Consider the following 17,451-nt stretch of genomic DNA (forward strand, 5'->3'; position numbering starts at 1 on the left):
TAAGGCAAATTCCTATGTTCCTAAGGAGACGTGCAACATTTCAGAACTGGCACCCTACACTTCTCTTGTACACCCGATGTTACAACTAAGCTGAGAGTTGGCTCCACCCCACATCAGTAAATGTCACGGTTGTTTGGAGATTTGGACCCAGGTTGGACAGTGTTCTCGAAGCTACGAACATGAGTTTGACCAAGCTGCGGGAGGCAGTGGAAGACAGGAGTGCCTGGCCTGCTCTGGTCCATGGGGTCACGAAGAGTCAGACACAACTAAATGACTAAACAACAGCAGCAACAACCACACACACACACACACACACACACACACACACACACACATTTCAGATTAAAGTTTTTCAATCACATATCCAACATACAACATAAAAACAAGATTCCAAAGAATCTCCTGTCCTCCCCTCCTCCCCCTTTGTGGGTCCTATTGTTAACCGTTTCCTCCTGCATCTTTTATAATAATTGAGATCTTTTATAATAATTCAGATCTATGTCCAAAATTCACCATTAAACTACAAGTGTTATTCCAATCCTACTAATGATTTTAGCTCTTTACAATGGTTTTAAAGATAAATTATAATTTTCCCCCATTCTTTATTTAAAAAATTGGTCTTCCTGATTTCTGATTCTTCCGGTCATTTTTGCCATTTAAGCATAATCCCTCAACTCAGCCTGCCTTTCTTCTCTGGTAGGGACTTTATCTTCTTTCAACCTCTGGGCCAATAACATTTGCATAGCCATGGTCACATACATAAATAGACTTTCCTGCTCCATTGGGATTTTGGCACCTTGGACCCAGGTCTTCTTGGCCAGCCTCCTAACTGTCACAAGAAGAGCCCTGCCCATTTCGGGGTCCCAAAATTTGACACCCCCGCCTCTCACTCCATTCTAAATAACAGGTGCAGTGCCCCCCTGTTTCACCCCCAAGGCTCCATGCCCAGGGTGATGGAACAGGGGGAGCTAACTTCTGTCCACCTCTGTGCCCACCACAAGCAGAACCTGAGACCGAAAGCACTCCCATAAGAACCTAAGACGAATCAGATGGACCAGGTTGATGGCCCATCTGGTCTAGCATCTTCATCTCACAGTGGCCACAGGCTAGCTGTCATCTACTGTACAGTAGACTTGCTTTCCAGTACACCTGTTGAACATGCCTAGGGAAGGTATCTTTCCATCCAGGGTAGTAAACACAGAAGGAAAGGACTTTGGCTTGGTACATACGGTGGCCAGGAAATCCAAGCAGGTGATGGGTATATGGTGATGGGTATAACGACTCGGTCTTTGTCCATGGAGTTTTCTTGGCAGGGATACTGGAGTGGCTTGCCGGTTCCTGCTCCAGGTGGATCACGTTTGGTCAAAACTCTCCACTATGACCTGTCCATCTTGGGTGGCCCGGCACGGCATAGCTCATAGCTTCTCTGAGTTATTCAAGCCCCTTCGCCTCGGCAAGGCAGTGCCAACAAAGGCCCATATAGTCAAAGCTATGGTTTTCCCAGTAGCAATGAATGGAAGTGAGAGCTGGACCATCAAGAAGGCTGATCGCCGAAGAATTGATGCTTTTGAATTATGGTCCTGGAGGAGATCCTTGAGAGTCCCATGGACGGCAAGAAGATCAAACCTATCCATTCTGAAGGAAATCAGCCCTGAGTGCTCACTGGAAGGACAGATCGTAAAGCTGAGGCTCCAAGACTTTGGCAACCTCATGAGAAGAGAAGCCTACCTGGAAAAGACCCTGATGTTGGGAAGGATTGAGGGGACAAGGAGAAGGGGACGACAGAGGACGAGATGGTTGGACGGTGTTCTCGAAGCTACTAACATGAGTTTGCCCAAACTGCGGGAGGCAGTGGAAGACAGGAGTGCCTGGCATGCTCTGGTCCATGGGGTCAGGAAGAGTCGGACACGACTAAACGACTAAACAACAACAAATAACGACTCGGTAGGCGAGCTAAAGCCCTTGGAAACTGGCCTGTGCGTGGCTGGGGCGTGTGTATGTATGGCTCTGTCAAGGCAGGAGGGGGCGGAGCGCAGGGAAGGGCGGAGGCTCCCGCGAGGTAGAGGGCGTCTCCTCGTCGCTTTCGGCGGCGTGCTTGGCATGAAGGCGCTCCATTCATTCCGAGACAGCCAGCCCGGGCGGCAGCGGCGTAAGGGAAAGGCTCGCCTCGCTGGTGGCCGCGAGAAGGAGGCAGCTAGCAGCTGGCCAGCTCCGATCGCCGGTCCCCGGACGGCTCCCTGGCCATTTAAGCCGTCGGAGCTGCGATTGAAGGAGGAAAGGAAGAAAGGGGAGGGGGAAGGAGACCCCGGACTTCTCCATCCATAAAGGAAGAGGAGGAGCGAGGAGGGTGGGGGGAAAGAGGCGATGGGTCTCCTCCAGCGAGACGGGAAGGCTGCGCTGCGGATCTGACGGTGCCGCAGCTCCGAGAAGGCTCGCCATTGTTACCCCAGTTGGGAGAGCCGAGCCCACAGGCGCGCGCGCGCGCGCGCGCGCGCGCACACACACACACACACAAACACACACCTTCCGGCTGCCTCTGTGTCTCTTTCTGCAGGCGCCTCGTCTCTTTCCTGGGCTCTCCCGGGGCTCTGGCTGCCGCCGGAGCTCCACATCCAGGCGGCGTGGCGGCTCTGCTTCGGGGTCCTTCTCGCCCGCGCCTCTCCTTTCCAATGGTCAGGGGTCATCTCGCCCAGGGACGGAGCAGCAGCGGCGCCCCGATGAGCTGCCTCTCCTGGCTGTGGCTCTTTGTTTTGCTCCTCAAGGTAAGAGATCGCTCGCCCCAGACACCAGCCATCGCTCCCTGTGCCAGGCTCCTTGGCGCTCTTCCTTTGGCCTGGGAAGGGTGGAAGGAGCTAGTGCAACACTCCTGTGCCTGTGGAGCAAAGAGACTCCCCCCTCCCCGTTTCTTTCCCCCGTTTGTGTATTTATTGAGAAATCTCGGCAATTCTCCACGGTGTTCCTCTGTCTCTCTCTCTTTTCGCCCCCCGAGCTTGGGACTTTTCTGAAGCATGGCTAATAGGAGCTGGCACTCAAGGTCGCTTGGTGGGGATCCGCTTCCCAAGGCAAAATGAGGTCACTTTCAACACCACGAGCATCTCTCTCTCTCTCTCTTTCTCTCTCGGTGTCTGTGTCAGCCAGGAATGGCAGGCAAATGGAGGCAGGGGGCAGCCTGGCTGGTTTGATCACCGGGCTGGTTGTCTGGTTGGTGGTGGACACGGAGGGTTGGAAAAGGTGGCGGCGCGTTTGGTGATTCGAGGCAAGGTGTGCGTGGGCTGCTTTCCGGGTCTTTGTTGTGGTGCTTCTTCAAGGGAACGTGTTGCATGGCTCTCCTCTGCTCCTGCGACTGGCCTGGAGGAGCCAGGGTGAAGGGGGCTGGGTGAATCTGCACCTCAGGGCTTAATCTGAAGTGGGGTGGTACAATTGAGTCCCTCCTTGAGTCCCTCCTGGCTCAACCCTGGGGCCAGGGAAAGCCCTAACGAGCATCTGTCTTTGCTTCATTGCTCTTCTTTACAAGTCTGGTGAATTGAAGGGTAGGAAAGGTCCTAAGCTCAGGCGGAGAACACTTGCTTTGCATGCAGAAGGTCCTGGGTTCAATCCCTGACGTCTCCCAAGTAAGTCTGGGAAATACCCCAGTCTAAAAGCCACTTGACATTTAGTTAGACCAAAAGAGCATCTGATTCAAAAGAAGAGACAAGTGGTCTGTGTCTGCTTCAGGATTGTTGACTCCTACCTTTGGAAACCTGGGGTCCTCCTGGTGTTTTGAACCAGGTTGATGGAAGCTGGTCTACAGGATATCGGATGGAGGTCTTTCTAAACCCTGCCTGGGATCGAACCTGGGAGCTTCTGTATGCAAAACACCTGCTTGACCATACGCAGAGAGAAGTGAGGACAGATAACTTGGCTTTATAGTCCTGGTGAGGTGAAGTGCCTCCTGCTCAATTTGACAGACTGTTTATGGGTGGAGAGCAGGAGTGGGGAATTTCATTCCCTGGAGGTGAGTGAAATTCTTATCAAATTTTGGGGTGCTACCTGCTTGCTGTCAGTGTTGTCAGAGGTTCCTTGTCTCTCCCACCCCATTCTTCAGAAACTTAGTTTTGCCATCACCTGTTGCTGCAAGAGCAGAGCCTCCTCTCAGAATCCCCTTTGGAATTCTGGGTAGAAGAAAGGGCACCCAAGTGGATCTCTGGATCTCCATGGATGAAAAACTAAGTTTAAAAAGAGAATGCCTGGTGGCACTGTGGGTTAAACCAAAGAGCCTAGGGCTTGCTGATCAGAAGGTCGGCGGTTCGAATCCCCATGATGGGGTGAGCTCCCATTGCTCAGTCCCGGCTCCTGCCAACCTAGCAGTTCGAAAGCACGTCAAAGTGCAAGTAGATCAATAGGTGCCGCTCCGGCGGGAAGGTAAGCAACATTTTCGTGCGCTGCTCTGGTTTGCCAGAAGTGGCTTAGTCATACTGGCCACATGAGCCAGAAGCTGTACGTCGGCTCCCTCAGCCAGTAAAGCAAGATGTGCCGCAACCCCAGAGTCATCTGTGACTGAACCTAATGGTCAGGGGTCCCTTTACCTTTATCTTTAAGGCTCTGTAGCTTTCTGTAAATTTTGCCAGCCCCCGCTCTCCCCAAATCAGGAGTTTCATTATAACTTCAACACATACACACCATCTTGAGATGAAAGTTGTTCATAGAGAACTCTCAGCTCAGCTCTACATTAGCCTGTGGTTGTAAGAGAAAAGATATCTTGGGGCAAATCAGTGGTGAGAATCCTGTGGCCTGGCAGAAACCACCAAGACTCCATCTCTCACCATCCCTGAGCGTTGGCCATGCTAGAAGGGGTTGATAGGAGTTGGAGTCTAGCAAGCTGTAGGGCCACAAATTCCCCATCCCTGAAATTAGCGATTTTTCTTCATTAGTTTCCAGTATAGATTTTCAGAGTGCTTCAACCCCACCTTCCAGAGTGCCTTAATCAGTTAAAACAAGGCATTCCCTCCCCATGAGCTGTCTAAAAAGACAGGGCACACAAGGAAAAGGGGATGGGGAGGAAGAAGGGGGGAAAGCAAACATTTTAAAAAATAATATAGAGGCCAATATTATCATTTTTTTAAAAAAAACACACACCATTTCTCCAGCTTGGTGCAAAGAAATTTTAAAAAATTGGGAATCACATCCACACTTGGATCCAACTTACATTAGATTAAATTATATATAAATGGATCAGCGCCAAATATTTGCACCTCTGCCAAGTCAAAACAATTCCTTGCTACTTTCCCTCTTTTGGTATATTAAACATTTGTTGGATCAAAATTTCTCTCCTAATTCCTCAGATATTGGCAAAATTGGTGACAGCCCTATCCATATATGTTATTAGGCAATGGTGACTGAACGACAATTGCTTTGTCATGAGGCCCATTAGCTTCTGTGTTTTCTGGATTCTGATGTCTTTTTCTCAAGTCACCAACTACAGCTAGGAAGAGTTTTGAGAGAGAAGGAGCTATCCGTTCAGCACTGCAGAGCCAATCTCCATTCATATACTACTGTGCAGAGCAGCTAAGGAGTTTTCCATAGCTAATGGGCTTACACGCTCATACCTGAACACACTCTTTGAAAATAAGCTAAACTGGTTTCAGCGGAACATACTTCTGCATAATGTGCTTAGGATCAGTCTGTTAGAAGGAGAGAAATATACAGCCTCTGAAACTGCCTTAGACTGAGTCCATCTAGTTTGACATTGTCAACACAGATTGGGAGTGACTCTCCAGGGTCTCAGAAAGAGGTCTTTCCCAGCCCATTCTGGAGATTGAAGCTGGGATTTTTTGCAGTCAGAGCATGCACTCACTACCACTGTGCTATGGCCCCAGTTCCCCGCAGTCCCATCAACTCTTGTTGATTACTAATTGAACATGCAAATATCCTACATTGTTCTTGCAACCAGCTGGGTTTGCTTGCACCCAACTGAGAGCCAATGTCCAGGAAGGAGCCATTGTGTGGACTCGGAGCAGGGACTGGAAACCTGTAACCCTCCAAAGTTGCTGGATGCCAGCTCCCACTGGCCTCAGACAGCATAGCCAATGATCAGGGATCATTTCCTGACTCAAATCAGTGTTCTGGCTCTTACCTTGAAGACCCCATGAGACATATGCCCATCCTACCTTAGGGATTGCCTGCTTCTGAATTATTCTCATCCCCACGCCCCTTTCCCTCTGCTCATCTGGAGAGGCTCTGCTCCACAATGGCACCTGCTTTGCTTTCCTTTTGCTTTCCCAGTTTGTCCAGCTGCCTTGCTTGTTGCCAGATCAAGACTTTTATTGACGCAGGCCTTTCTGAGCCGATCATTTTGTCTCCTTTATGCTGCTGCTTGTAGAAAAGGAGGAGAGGTTTTAGGTCATGGTGTCCATTTTGGTAGGACTCTGTGATTGAAATCTTGAGAAATTACTGCTGCTTTGGACATTTTTATTGGAAAAGCTGGTGGTGGATGTTGGGAAGCCCATAGCTGCGTGAGGACTGGCTTAGCCTGGGGATCAGGTGGACATTTTGACATGCTTCTTTCCACAACTGGGGTGGGGAACCTCAGGCATGAGGGCCAAATGTCACCCTCCAAGCGTCTCCCCAATACTGTTCTAAGACCTCATCTTTCACCAGTCTTACTCTGCACTGCCCTCGAATGCTTCTGCCTGGCTGGAATGTGTCCTTGAACTGTGAAAGGAGCTCTTGTCTGCTTGCTTGGATGGAGGATGAAGATGTGTGTGAGTGTACCCCTCTGACTATGGTGTGGCTGGAATGTACCCCACTGTTCAAAGGAAAGAGTGGCAGCCTTTGCCCCACCCACTTCCCTCCCTTGTCCCACTCACTGGAAAGTTGCTAGTGAAGGAATGTGGCCCCTTGCTGTCGAACAATGGCTATCAGAGGCATTGGCAATCCACTGCATTAACAGGGCACTGGTCCACCTAGCTCCATATTGTCGACACTGGCTGGCAGTGACTCCGGACTTCAGACCAGGGTATCTCCCAGCTCTACTTTGAGATGTTGAGGATGGAACCTGAGAACTTTTGTGTGCAAAGCAGATGCGCTACAGTCTTCTCCAGTGTCATGGAATGAGTTTCACTTGTCTTTGGTCAGCTTTGTGGTCTTAGCTGTTGTCTTTTAGCTTTTATTGCATTGTGGCTCATTTCGTACTTCAGCTTTTATTATAGTTTATTATTGCTGCTGTTACTGCCTGGGATCTATTCCGGTGATGCGTGACTTAGACGTGTTAAAAGCAAAATGGTCTGTGAGCTATGAAGCCTTGGCTTCAGATCCTGCCTGAGCCACACGCTAGCTAACCTTAGTCGAGTCTTTCTCTCTTCTTCCAACTAACAATGCAAGAGGACAATAGCAGTGTCTTTCCTGCAAGACTGCTACAAGTATCTCTGAGCTAATGTCCCAGTTCAGCTAAACAGCTAGAACCATGGTTAGATGTGATCTAAATGACATGTACTGGTTAACAAACCAGGATATCAAGCCATGATTCAACCCCAGTTTGTTTTAACAAACTAGAGTTAGAATAAGCCACAGTTCCTGGAGTTGGACATAATGGAAAACTGTGGCTCTGCTCATGTGCAGAGCTATGTGTGATCAAATGTAAATGGTTGGTCCTGATTGCCCTGTCCTGAGATGGGTTGCCTCACTGAGTCTGTCCCTGATGCTCACACATTTTGGAGGGATGCCTTCAAGAGAGCACCTACACACTATAGATGTCCTGATCTATACATCAGTGTTTATACACCAGAAGCTGCTCACATGTAGATGCTTCTCTGGAAGCAACCACATTGAATGCATGGCTGTTGAGAGGAGAGGGACATCAGCTAGATGCATGGTCCTGTTTTCCCTCAATAATGCCTAGTCCTACACCCAGGTAACATCTGAATAGGCACTGGGGTTTAGTCAAAAGTGGAAGGGTTTCAGTTTATTTATTGATACTTGGCTAAAGATATACAAAAGTTCACACCCACCCTGTGGAACACTCTCCCACCAGATGTCAAAGAGGGGAAAAAAACTACCAGACTTTTAGAAGACATCTGAAGGCAGCCCTGTTTAGGGAAGCTTTTAATGTTTGGTGGACTATTTTAATATTTTGTTGGAAGCCGCCCAGAGGGGCTGGGGAAACCCAGCCAGATGGCTGGGGTATAAATAATATATTATTACTATTACTATTATTATTTACTGAAATAAAAGGGATTGTTTAATTTAAAAAGGAACAGAGGCAGAAAGAAAAAAATAAAATAAAAAAGGAAATAAAGGAAAGAAGAGAGAGGGGAAATTTGTCCTGCAGCTAAATATAGTATTCACTCATTAATTTCCAACCATTCTATTTTCTATAAACCCACATTTTTTTCAATCTTCAAATCCAAATATTGCAATTTCCAATCTGGATATTACAAGGGGAGAGCTTTCAGACACGGGTCTCTCCACAAAAGACAAAAGATGTACCGTATTTTTCGCTCTATAGGGCGCACCAGACCATAGGGTGCACCTAGGTTTTTTGGGGGGAAAATAAAGAAAAAAATTTTTATTCCCCTCCTCAGTCCCAAAGAACAAAGAAGCCAAGACAGCCAGCGGGATCCATCCCGCTGGCTGTCTTGGCTTCCTCTTTAGCCACGCACAACATCTGCAGCCGGGAGAGGCTGCGTGCAGCTTTGGCAGAAGCCAAGACAGCGAGCGGGATGGATCCTGCTCACTGTCTTGGCTTCCTTTTTAGCCGCAGGGCTGGGGTGGGGGAAGCCTGAGCTTTCCTCAACCCCAGCCCCCAGAACGGGTCCGGGAGCGGGGGTGAGGTTGTACGCAACCTCGCCTTCGCTCCCGGAGCTTGCTGCTATCCGCAAGGCTTCTAAGCCCAGCGGGAACTTCTGCTGGGCTCTGAAGGCTTGCGGATAACTTCCTGAAGCCTGGAGAGTGAGAGGGGTCAGTGCGCACCGACCCCTTTCACTCTCCAGGCTTCAGCGAAAGCCTGCATTCGCTCCATAGGATGCACACACATTTCCCCTTCATTTTTGGAGGGGAAAAAGTGCGTCCTATAGAGCGAAAAATATGGTATATGATCTGAAGAGAAACTAGAGTATGAGGCAGAGGTCTCTCCCAGCCGTACCTGGAGCTGCCAGGGATTGAACCTGGGACCATCTGCATGCTAGACAGATGCTCTGCCATTGAGCTACGGCCCTTAATGCACCCAACTAATTTAGGACTAATAACTTCAATGGAACAATTCTAACTTAGTTGGATACGACCTATTGTCTTTGGGAACCTATTCCTCCCATCCTAAAAAAAAGCTCAAATCTCTAGGTCAAGTGTGCTGAGCGTTTGACTATCACATTGCCTGTGCTCACAGCATATTCCCAGTCTCATGGCTGCACCAGTGACACGCTGATAGAAGAAATAGCCAGTGCCATCTATATTACCTTTGCCCCCCTCGCCAGCCCCTTCCAATTACTGCAGAGCCAGATAGAACAGGGTCAGCGTATTTTCTTGACGGATTCATTTCTCTGAGTTCTGCTTAACACTGCAAGCTTGGTTACACATGACATTTTAGTCTGTGAGCCTGTTGGTCCTTCTTCCCCCCTCCACCCCCCCTGGAGTGCATTTCATACGCTCCACGAAACTTTGCTACCGAGAGAGCTGCCAGCCACCCAGGGCTCTCCGCCATTGGCTGTAATTAACATTGCGCTCAGATGACAGCATTCGGCACATATGCAAAAAAGGAAGAGAAAAGCTAGCAGGCGAGAGTTCCCGATCTCTTCCCCAAGAGAGAACGGTGATGGTCATTTTTCACATGACTAAGCCTTAATCATTAGCGTTGCTTGGAAATGGGTGTGTCCTTTCCTTAAAATCCTGGTCCTGTAAACCTCCGATTCAGCAACGCAAGCATGACATTTGCAGAAAGCAGCTGGCAGGGATGCCAAATTGCATAAAATATTTGGGGGGGGCAAGTAGGACCCGCCCTAGGTAATCAATCACAAGATGCGGTGCATGCACCCCATTTGAATGGCACTGCCCATCAACTTTTGGGAGTCTCAGTCCCCTCAAATATTTTATGGGGGGCAGGGGGTGAAGGGACCTCAGCCCCTAGGAGTTGGGCTCCTATGGTACCCGGGAACACTAAAGCCAAGAGAATCTCATTGTGTTGGAGGGGGGAAGCTCTGCTCCACTGGTCTAAATAGGCCTGTGAGTCTGTTTCAGCCAAGTCATATCTATGTGCCCTACTGTCAGGCGTCAGGGAATCTGATTCCCACCTCCACCCCCAGGCAGGCTGCCAGGGATAAATAGACAAGAAAAACTCTTACCAAAGTCATTTATTCAATATTCACAGAGAGAGGCTTAGAAAGGGAGCCACTTGGAGTAATGGCATTGCTCAGAGTAATCTCCACCCCGCCTTCACTTCTCAATTGTCAACAGCACCACCCCCATTACGGTGGCTGTTTAGGGCCACTTGCCTCTTAGCTCTTTGCTCTCCTATTTTCAATGCTCACCAGGTTCTGGGAGAAGGGGTGGTGGTGGTCTGGAATGCTTTCCAATGATAATGTGTCAACCAGCTGCTCTGGCTCTGCTTCTCCCCTCCTCTTCTTTCATTTCCTCCCAGCTTTGTCCCTCATCTATCTTTGTGCCATGACCTTCTGCAAACCACTGTTGTAAATCTACACTGTCTTCCTCTTCTCTGTGTGGTACAGGAGGAGGGGGGCAGTCTTCACCATGTGGGAATGTTCAGGGATGCAGGATATATTGTTTGATTATAGCCTTTCCAACTTGTGTTAACAAGTTCACAATTTAGCAGAGTAACATTCCCCTTTTTAAACTCACAGCAGATGCATTTGCTCAGGCTCTCTAAAGCCTCTATAGTAACAGTTCTGGTATTTCCCCCTTATTCCCTCATAAAAGATAAGACACGGCACAGTCTTCTATAAAAGTATAAAAAGAGTTTACTCACATTCTGTTCACAATTGGATCCCAGAAGGCAGACTTAGCTTAGAAAAGTAACACAAACCTGGAAACTATCTCATCCTCTCTTGTCCTCTCTTGGCTGGAAGCAGATGTTGCTTCTTTGATGCATGTAGTCAAAGAGAGAGAGATGGCAGCCAGTCCTATGCTTTTGTTACCTGCACAGGTGAGGCCACGTCCACCTCTAGTCACATGCAGAGGAAGTCTGTCCCAGCCCAGAAGGAAACAGGAAGTTTACCTGCTGGCTGGACAAACATTCCTCCCCATGTGTAAACATGTTCACTCTAGGAATGTTGTACTTGACTGCTCTTGTGTTTCACATCCCACACACCATTCTTCCTCAGTCCAGCCCCTGACACCTATGCTTGACACCAGAACTTTACCTGAGTGCAGAGCTACATAAGAAGAACCCTGCTGGATGAGGCCAATGGCCCATCTCATCCAGCATCCTGTTCCTACAGTGGCCAACCAGATACCCGTGGGAAGCCTGAAAGCAGGACCCAGGAGCAACAGCCACTCTCTCCACTGGTATTCAAAGGCATAATGCAGGCATAGGCAAACTTGGCCCTTCAGATGTTTTGCAACTACAACTCCCATCACCCCTGACCACTGGTCCTGTTAGCTAGGGATGATGAGAGTTGTAGTCCCAAAACATCTGGAGGGCTGAGTTCGCCTATGCCTCCGGCAGTGGAGGTGGAGCTTAGACATCATGGCCAGGAGTCACTGACAGCCTCATCCTCCATGAATTGATCTAATGTTCTAAAGCCATCCAGGTGGGTGACCACCAGTGCCTCTGATGGGAGCAAGTTCCAGAGGTTAGCTATGCACTGAGATTAAAATATACTCTGTGTGCAGCATTATGGCCAGGATGGATAAGCCTGTTGCCCTCCAGAGGTTGTGAGAATGCAGCTCCCATTAGCCCCAGGTCTGCCATGTTTGGGAGTCCAACAGCATCTGCACAGCCACAGGTCCCCCTCCTAGCACAGCAAGCCAGAAGATGATAAAGACAACAGCTTAGTGTTGACTCCGAAGGTTGGGGTGATGGTTTGAAACAGGGATGTTCAAAGAAGCACTAACGCCTCGGCTTCAGTGAAAGCAGCCCTAAGTGGAGCTCCCACAGCTCCCTTCCCTTGAGCATGCTGGCCCAAATTTGGCTTGCACCCAGCTGCTGCCACTCCCTGCTCACTCTGCCAGTCCTTCTCCCAGGGGAGGTGGAAGAAGAAGGAGACGACTTGCTAACAAGGAGAGGGTTGGAAGCAGCAGTGGTAGCGGACATTCCCAGAGGCAGGAACTGATGCCGATTGCCTCTTTGCTCGGGGGATTCATAGACATGACTCTAAGCCTCCTAATCCCTGGCTGGCAGTGATGCTCCATTTGCTGCTGAGGAGGAGGTGGAGGTCTGGGCTACTTTCCAAAAGTTTTCGCCTGTGTGGAAAGTGAGTGCTCTGTGGCACCCTGGACAGCACCCTGGCAAAATGACAAGTTGTCTGGTTACCGTCTGTCCTCTGATCCCAGTTGATCCTCCCTCAAATCTCAATAGACCTCTAAATACCAGTTGTTGGGTCCTGCTTGTGGGTTTTCCATTAGCACCCAGTTGGCCACTGGGAGAACCAGGTGCTGGACTTAGATGGGCCTCCAGGTTGATGTAGCAGCCCTCTTATGTGCAGATACCTAGTTACGAGTTACATATTCTACATCACATTTTATGGGTGCATTTCTGCATAATTTTCTGTCTTTACTCTTCTGGTTTGCCCTTGAGTGCCTGTACAATTAAACACTGTGTCTGTATCAAGCACAGTGCAAATTGACTTCAGATAAAATTAAAAGCCAATAAATCTACATTAAGGGCCTTTACTGTATTTTCAGCGCTTGCTAAAAAGCCTTTTTGTTTAGGCTAGCCTGTCCAGACACATAGATGTTGTTGTGTTTTGATCTCTTTTTAATTTACTGTTGATTTTAATATGTCTTTCATATATTTTAACGACTTCTTCTTAAACTGCTTTTATCGATAATTTTAATTTCTTATAAGCCCTTAGAGGTTTTGTTACTAGGAAGCGGTATATAAATTTTGCTAAATAATTAAATGATGTATCAATGCCAGCTAGCCAGAGACCTAAAACCTATAAAGTATATCATGAGAATAAATAAAATCAGATTGGTCAGGTTCACCAATGGCTTATCTGAAATTAAGTATGTCTTGGCCAGCCTCATAACAAACAGAAGTGAATGAAAAAATTGCTTCCAGTAGCACCTTAAAGACCAACTAAGTTAGTTCTTGGTATGAGCTTTCGTGTGCATGCACACTTTTTCAGGTATCTAAGACCTAACTTAGTTGGTCTTTAAGGTGCTACTGGAAGCAATTTTTTTTGTTTTGACTATGGCAGACCAACACGGCTACCTATCTGTAACTAGAAGTGAATGAGTGTCAGATGATCACAATGAAACTTAACACATTTGATTGATGGGGCCTTTGGAGAGACCTCAAAGCACATGGTTGTTGGCTAAACAGCATTTTGGGTACCCACTAAATATTTTCTGAACCGTTGGGCTGAAGGTGTGGCTAGAGCAATGATGGCCAAACTTGGCCCTCCAGCTGTTTTGGGACTACAATTCCCATAATCCCTGACCACTGGTCCTGTTAGCTAGGGATGGTGGGAGTTGTAGTCCCAAAACAGCTGGCGGGCCAAGTTTGGCCATCACTGTGCTAGAGAGACCTATATCATCACTCAGTGGTCCTGTTCTATCTCCTAAATATGCAAAACCCAAAATGATCCCTTCTTCTTTTTACAAAAAAAGGAAAACACATTACTCTTTCCAACAAATGAAATAAATCCCTTTTGTGTTAGGATTATTGAATTACTTATTTTGTGGTTGAAACAAAATATTTAAGCAGTGCTTTCCAGCTTGGCGATGGATCTGAAATGAAGTAAAAAAAAAAAAAGCCCAGAAATGTGCAAATGTAATACCGAAAGCAAGGAGAGAGGCTAATCTCCGTGTGCTGGGAAATGCCTTTGTCTTTGAAATGAAGCCAAATGTATGGCCTCATTTTTAATGTAGCTGCACATTGCAGTAGTCCATCCGCCCCATCACTCCTCCACCATGTAACTGTGTGCATCATAAGGAGAGCTCGTTGTACAGGAAGGAGAAAGAATAGCCAGACCAAATTACTGTAGATTGTTTGCAGGTTTCTGAGCACCCAGCTGATGGAAGAGCAGGATATTCATTTGCATCTGCATCATGGCATTGGCTAGCTGCTCTTGTTGCCAGCCAATATGCGCCCCTGCCAGAGATCGCTAGCTGTTGCCTGTGATTTGTGGAGCATGACTATAGGTGGCTTGCTGGGAAGCCAGGACCCCCCTCCTGACTAGTATGCCACACCCTCCAAGTTCCCCGAATTTCCAGGGACAGTCCGGGAATGATGAAAGCCATCCCAGCTTCCGTTTGATCCCGAAATGTCCCTGTGCTGAGCTCAGGGAAGAGGATGAGCTGATGCTTTCCCCAGCCAGCAGCGATGAGGGAACTTCTCATGGTTGCCACTGCCAGCCTTCTCCCTTGGGCAGCTCATAGGGGCTGCTGGAGAGAGAGGGCAAGGAGCAGGAGAGGCTGCCATTTCCAAGCCCCAGCTCTGTGTGACATACCTGCTCTGAGGGGCCGGGCTGCCCCGGGCGGAAAGAAAGGGGGAGAGAAGTGGAGTGTAAGAAGTCTTGATTTTAAAAGTAAACATTTTTTGTGTCTGCATCTCATCTTGCCCATTTCTAAAATTTATTTATTGCTGTGTGTTTTTTCTTTTTGTGAATCTACCAAGAATAAAATACCTCGGGTTAAGAACTTAATTAGTTCTGGAGGTCTGTTCTTAACCTGAGGTACCACTTTAGCTAATGGGGCCTCCCACGGCCGCCGCATGATTTCTGTTCTCATCCTGAAGCAAAGTTCTTAACCCGAGGTACTATTTCTGGGTTAGCGGAGTCTGTAATCTGAAGCGTCTGTAACCTGAAGCGTCTGTAGCCTGAGGTACCATTGTAACATAGAATCAAGATTAAGCGGTTTTCTTAGGATGGTTGAGGGCCTGTGATCCTTTGGTGTAGTGGTGCCAGTACTCACCCTTCTTCTGACAGGAAGTGAGGGGACAAAAAATCAGGGGTCGAGGAGGATCAATTTTTCTTGAGGAGGGGGAGTGAGAAATGTCCCTATTTTCATCTGGGGAATGTTGGAGGGTGTGGCATGTAAATAACATCAGAATATCCTGCTGCCTCAGTCCAATGGTCCATCCCCAATGCTAGCTTGTATATTTGGAAATGTTCCTCATGCAACTTGAGAGTGCTCATCAGAAAACCAGGATTAGCTGCTGCTCTCCATTGAGAGTATACTGCTGGCAGAGGTGAGGCTGGCACCACATAATGGTGTAGAACAGCCCTTAGCAGGCCCTTGGAATTAGATTCTCTCCAAGTGAAAAACCTAAGTAAACAACAGAGCCCCGTGATTCCTCTACAAGAAAACAATGCGTCTTAAGAAGGTTACAGGGTGCGTATGTGTTTATATGTGTGAGAGCAGCAAATAACGGATTAGCAAATCCTTTCGCAAAAAAAGCCTTATGTTTCTGAGAGCACTTCTTTGATTTTGAGCAGGAAATGTAAGCAGAATAACCGAAACAAACAAGAGAAATAATCAAAACAAACATAATGACTCTCAAAGTGTGTAGGCATGCATTCCTCATTGTCTTCCCCATCAATCCTGCTTCTGTAGAGCTGTGATGAATACATGGTGGTTTGGACCTGTGGGATCTCTCTTTGAAGAGCCTCTTCAGCTTAGGCATGGAGGCTTCCTCACTGTAGACTTTCAAGCGTCAGCAGGTAGGTTAGGATGATCTGTGTGAAGCCAGAGGTAGCAATAGCTGGCATGGCTCCATTATCCATTCACTTGTTGACTGAAAACTTAAGAATCATTTTGGACCGAGAGACTTCTGGCAGTTACCACACTGTGAGAAGTAATGCTAAAGGGAACCAGGCAGAGGGCCTTCTTGGTAGCGGCACCCACCCTCTGGTAAAAAGGTAAAGGACCCTGGATGGTTAAGTCCAGTCAAAGGTGACTATGGGGTTGCGGTGTTGATCTCGCTTTCAGGCTGAGGGAGCCAGCGCTTGCCCACAGACAGCTTTCCAAGTCATGTGGCCAGCAAGACTAAACCGCTTCTGGCACAACAGAACACCGTGATGGAAACCAGAACCCGCAGAAATGTTATTTACCTTCCCGACGCAGCAGTACCTATTTATCTACTTGCACTGGTGTGCTTTCAAACTGCTAGGTTGGCAGAAGCAGGGATGGAGCAACGGGAGCTCACTCCATCGCGGGGATTCGAACCGCCAACCTTCTGATCGGCAAGCCCAAGAGTTTCAGTGGCTTGGACTACAGTGGAATGCCCTCCCATCAAGTGTCAAGGAGATGAGTAATTATATATCTTTTAGGAGATATCTGAAGGCAGCCCTGTATAGTGAAGCTTTTTAAGGTTTAATGTTTTGCTATATATGCTGGTAGCCACCCAGAGTGGCTGGGGCAACCCAGTCAGATAGGCAGGGTACAAATAAATTATTACTATTATTATTATTATTATTATTATTATTATTATTATTATTATTATTATTATGGCTTTCCTCTATCCAAGCATCTCCTGCCTGGCAGAACTCGTTGGCACCAGGTGAGTTTCTCTGCAGACTACAGCTCTCATAACCATTGGCCATCCTAACTGGGGGTCAATGGGAATTGGGGACCCAGTGTCTGGAGATCCACATCGTCCCCATCCCTGACCTCTACTCTTGCCTATGGCCCCTTCTGCACTGTACATCTATAGCAGGATCATACCACTCTAAATAGTCATTGCTTCCCACAAAGAATCCTGGGAAGCATAGCTTGCTTAGGGTGCTGAGAATTGTTAGGCGATCCCTATTCCTTTCACAGAGCTGCAATTCCCAGAAGTCCCTGGGAAAAGGGATTGACTGTTAAGCCATTCTGGAAATTGTGCGAACTGCAGAACATGACGACACCTTACATTTTTATGTATACAGTGGTACCTAGGGTTAAGTACTTAATTCATTCCGGAGGTCCGTACTTAACCTGAAACTGTACTTAACCTGAAGCACCACTTTAGCTAATGGGGCCTCCTGCTGCCGCTGCGCTGCCGCTGCACGATTTCTGTTCTCAACCTGAAGCAAAGTTCTTAACCCGAGGTAATATTTCTGGGTTAGCGGCGTCTGTAGCCTGAAGCGTATGTAACCTGAAGTGTCTGTAACCCGAGGTACCACTGTATAAGAATATATGAAGATACAACAAAGTCAGGGGCCACTTAGGGACTAAATTGTACCTAGTTTATCCACAATCTAACCAATAGATTGTGAACCTCTGAGAACCTCTATGAACCAATAGGCCAGAGCAGATAAGACAATACTCCCTGACCCCATTACAAGCTTTCTGGCATCCAGACTTACTTGTGGGTCCCAG

General features: G+C 47.9%; 1 protein-coding gene across 1 annotated transcript in view; it reads left to right on the forward strand.

The window, feature by feature from the left end:
• Positions 1 to 2,278: 2,278 nt before the first annotated feature.
• The window catches only part of PTPRO (protein tyrosine phosphatase receptor type O), a 135,522-nt gene continuing 120,349 nt past the window's right edge, over positions 2,279 to 17,451 (forward strand). The window contains exon 1 of the mRNA XM_081926800.1: positions 2,279 to 2,762. Coding sequence (XP_081782926.1) covers positions 2,670 to 2,762 — 93 coding nt within the window. The 5' untranslated portion in view covers positions 2,279 to 2,669. The remainder of the gene's footprint in view (positions 2,763 to 17,451) is intronic.

The sequence above is a fragment of the Podarcis melisellensis genome, assembly GCF_964234715.1.
Source record: "Podarcis melisellensis genome assembly, chromosome: 10".
NCBI classification, from domain to species: Eukaryota; Metazoa; Chordata; class Lepidosauria; order Squamata; family Lacertidae; genus Podarcis; species Podarcis melisellensis.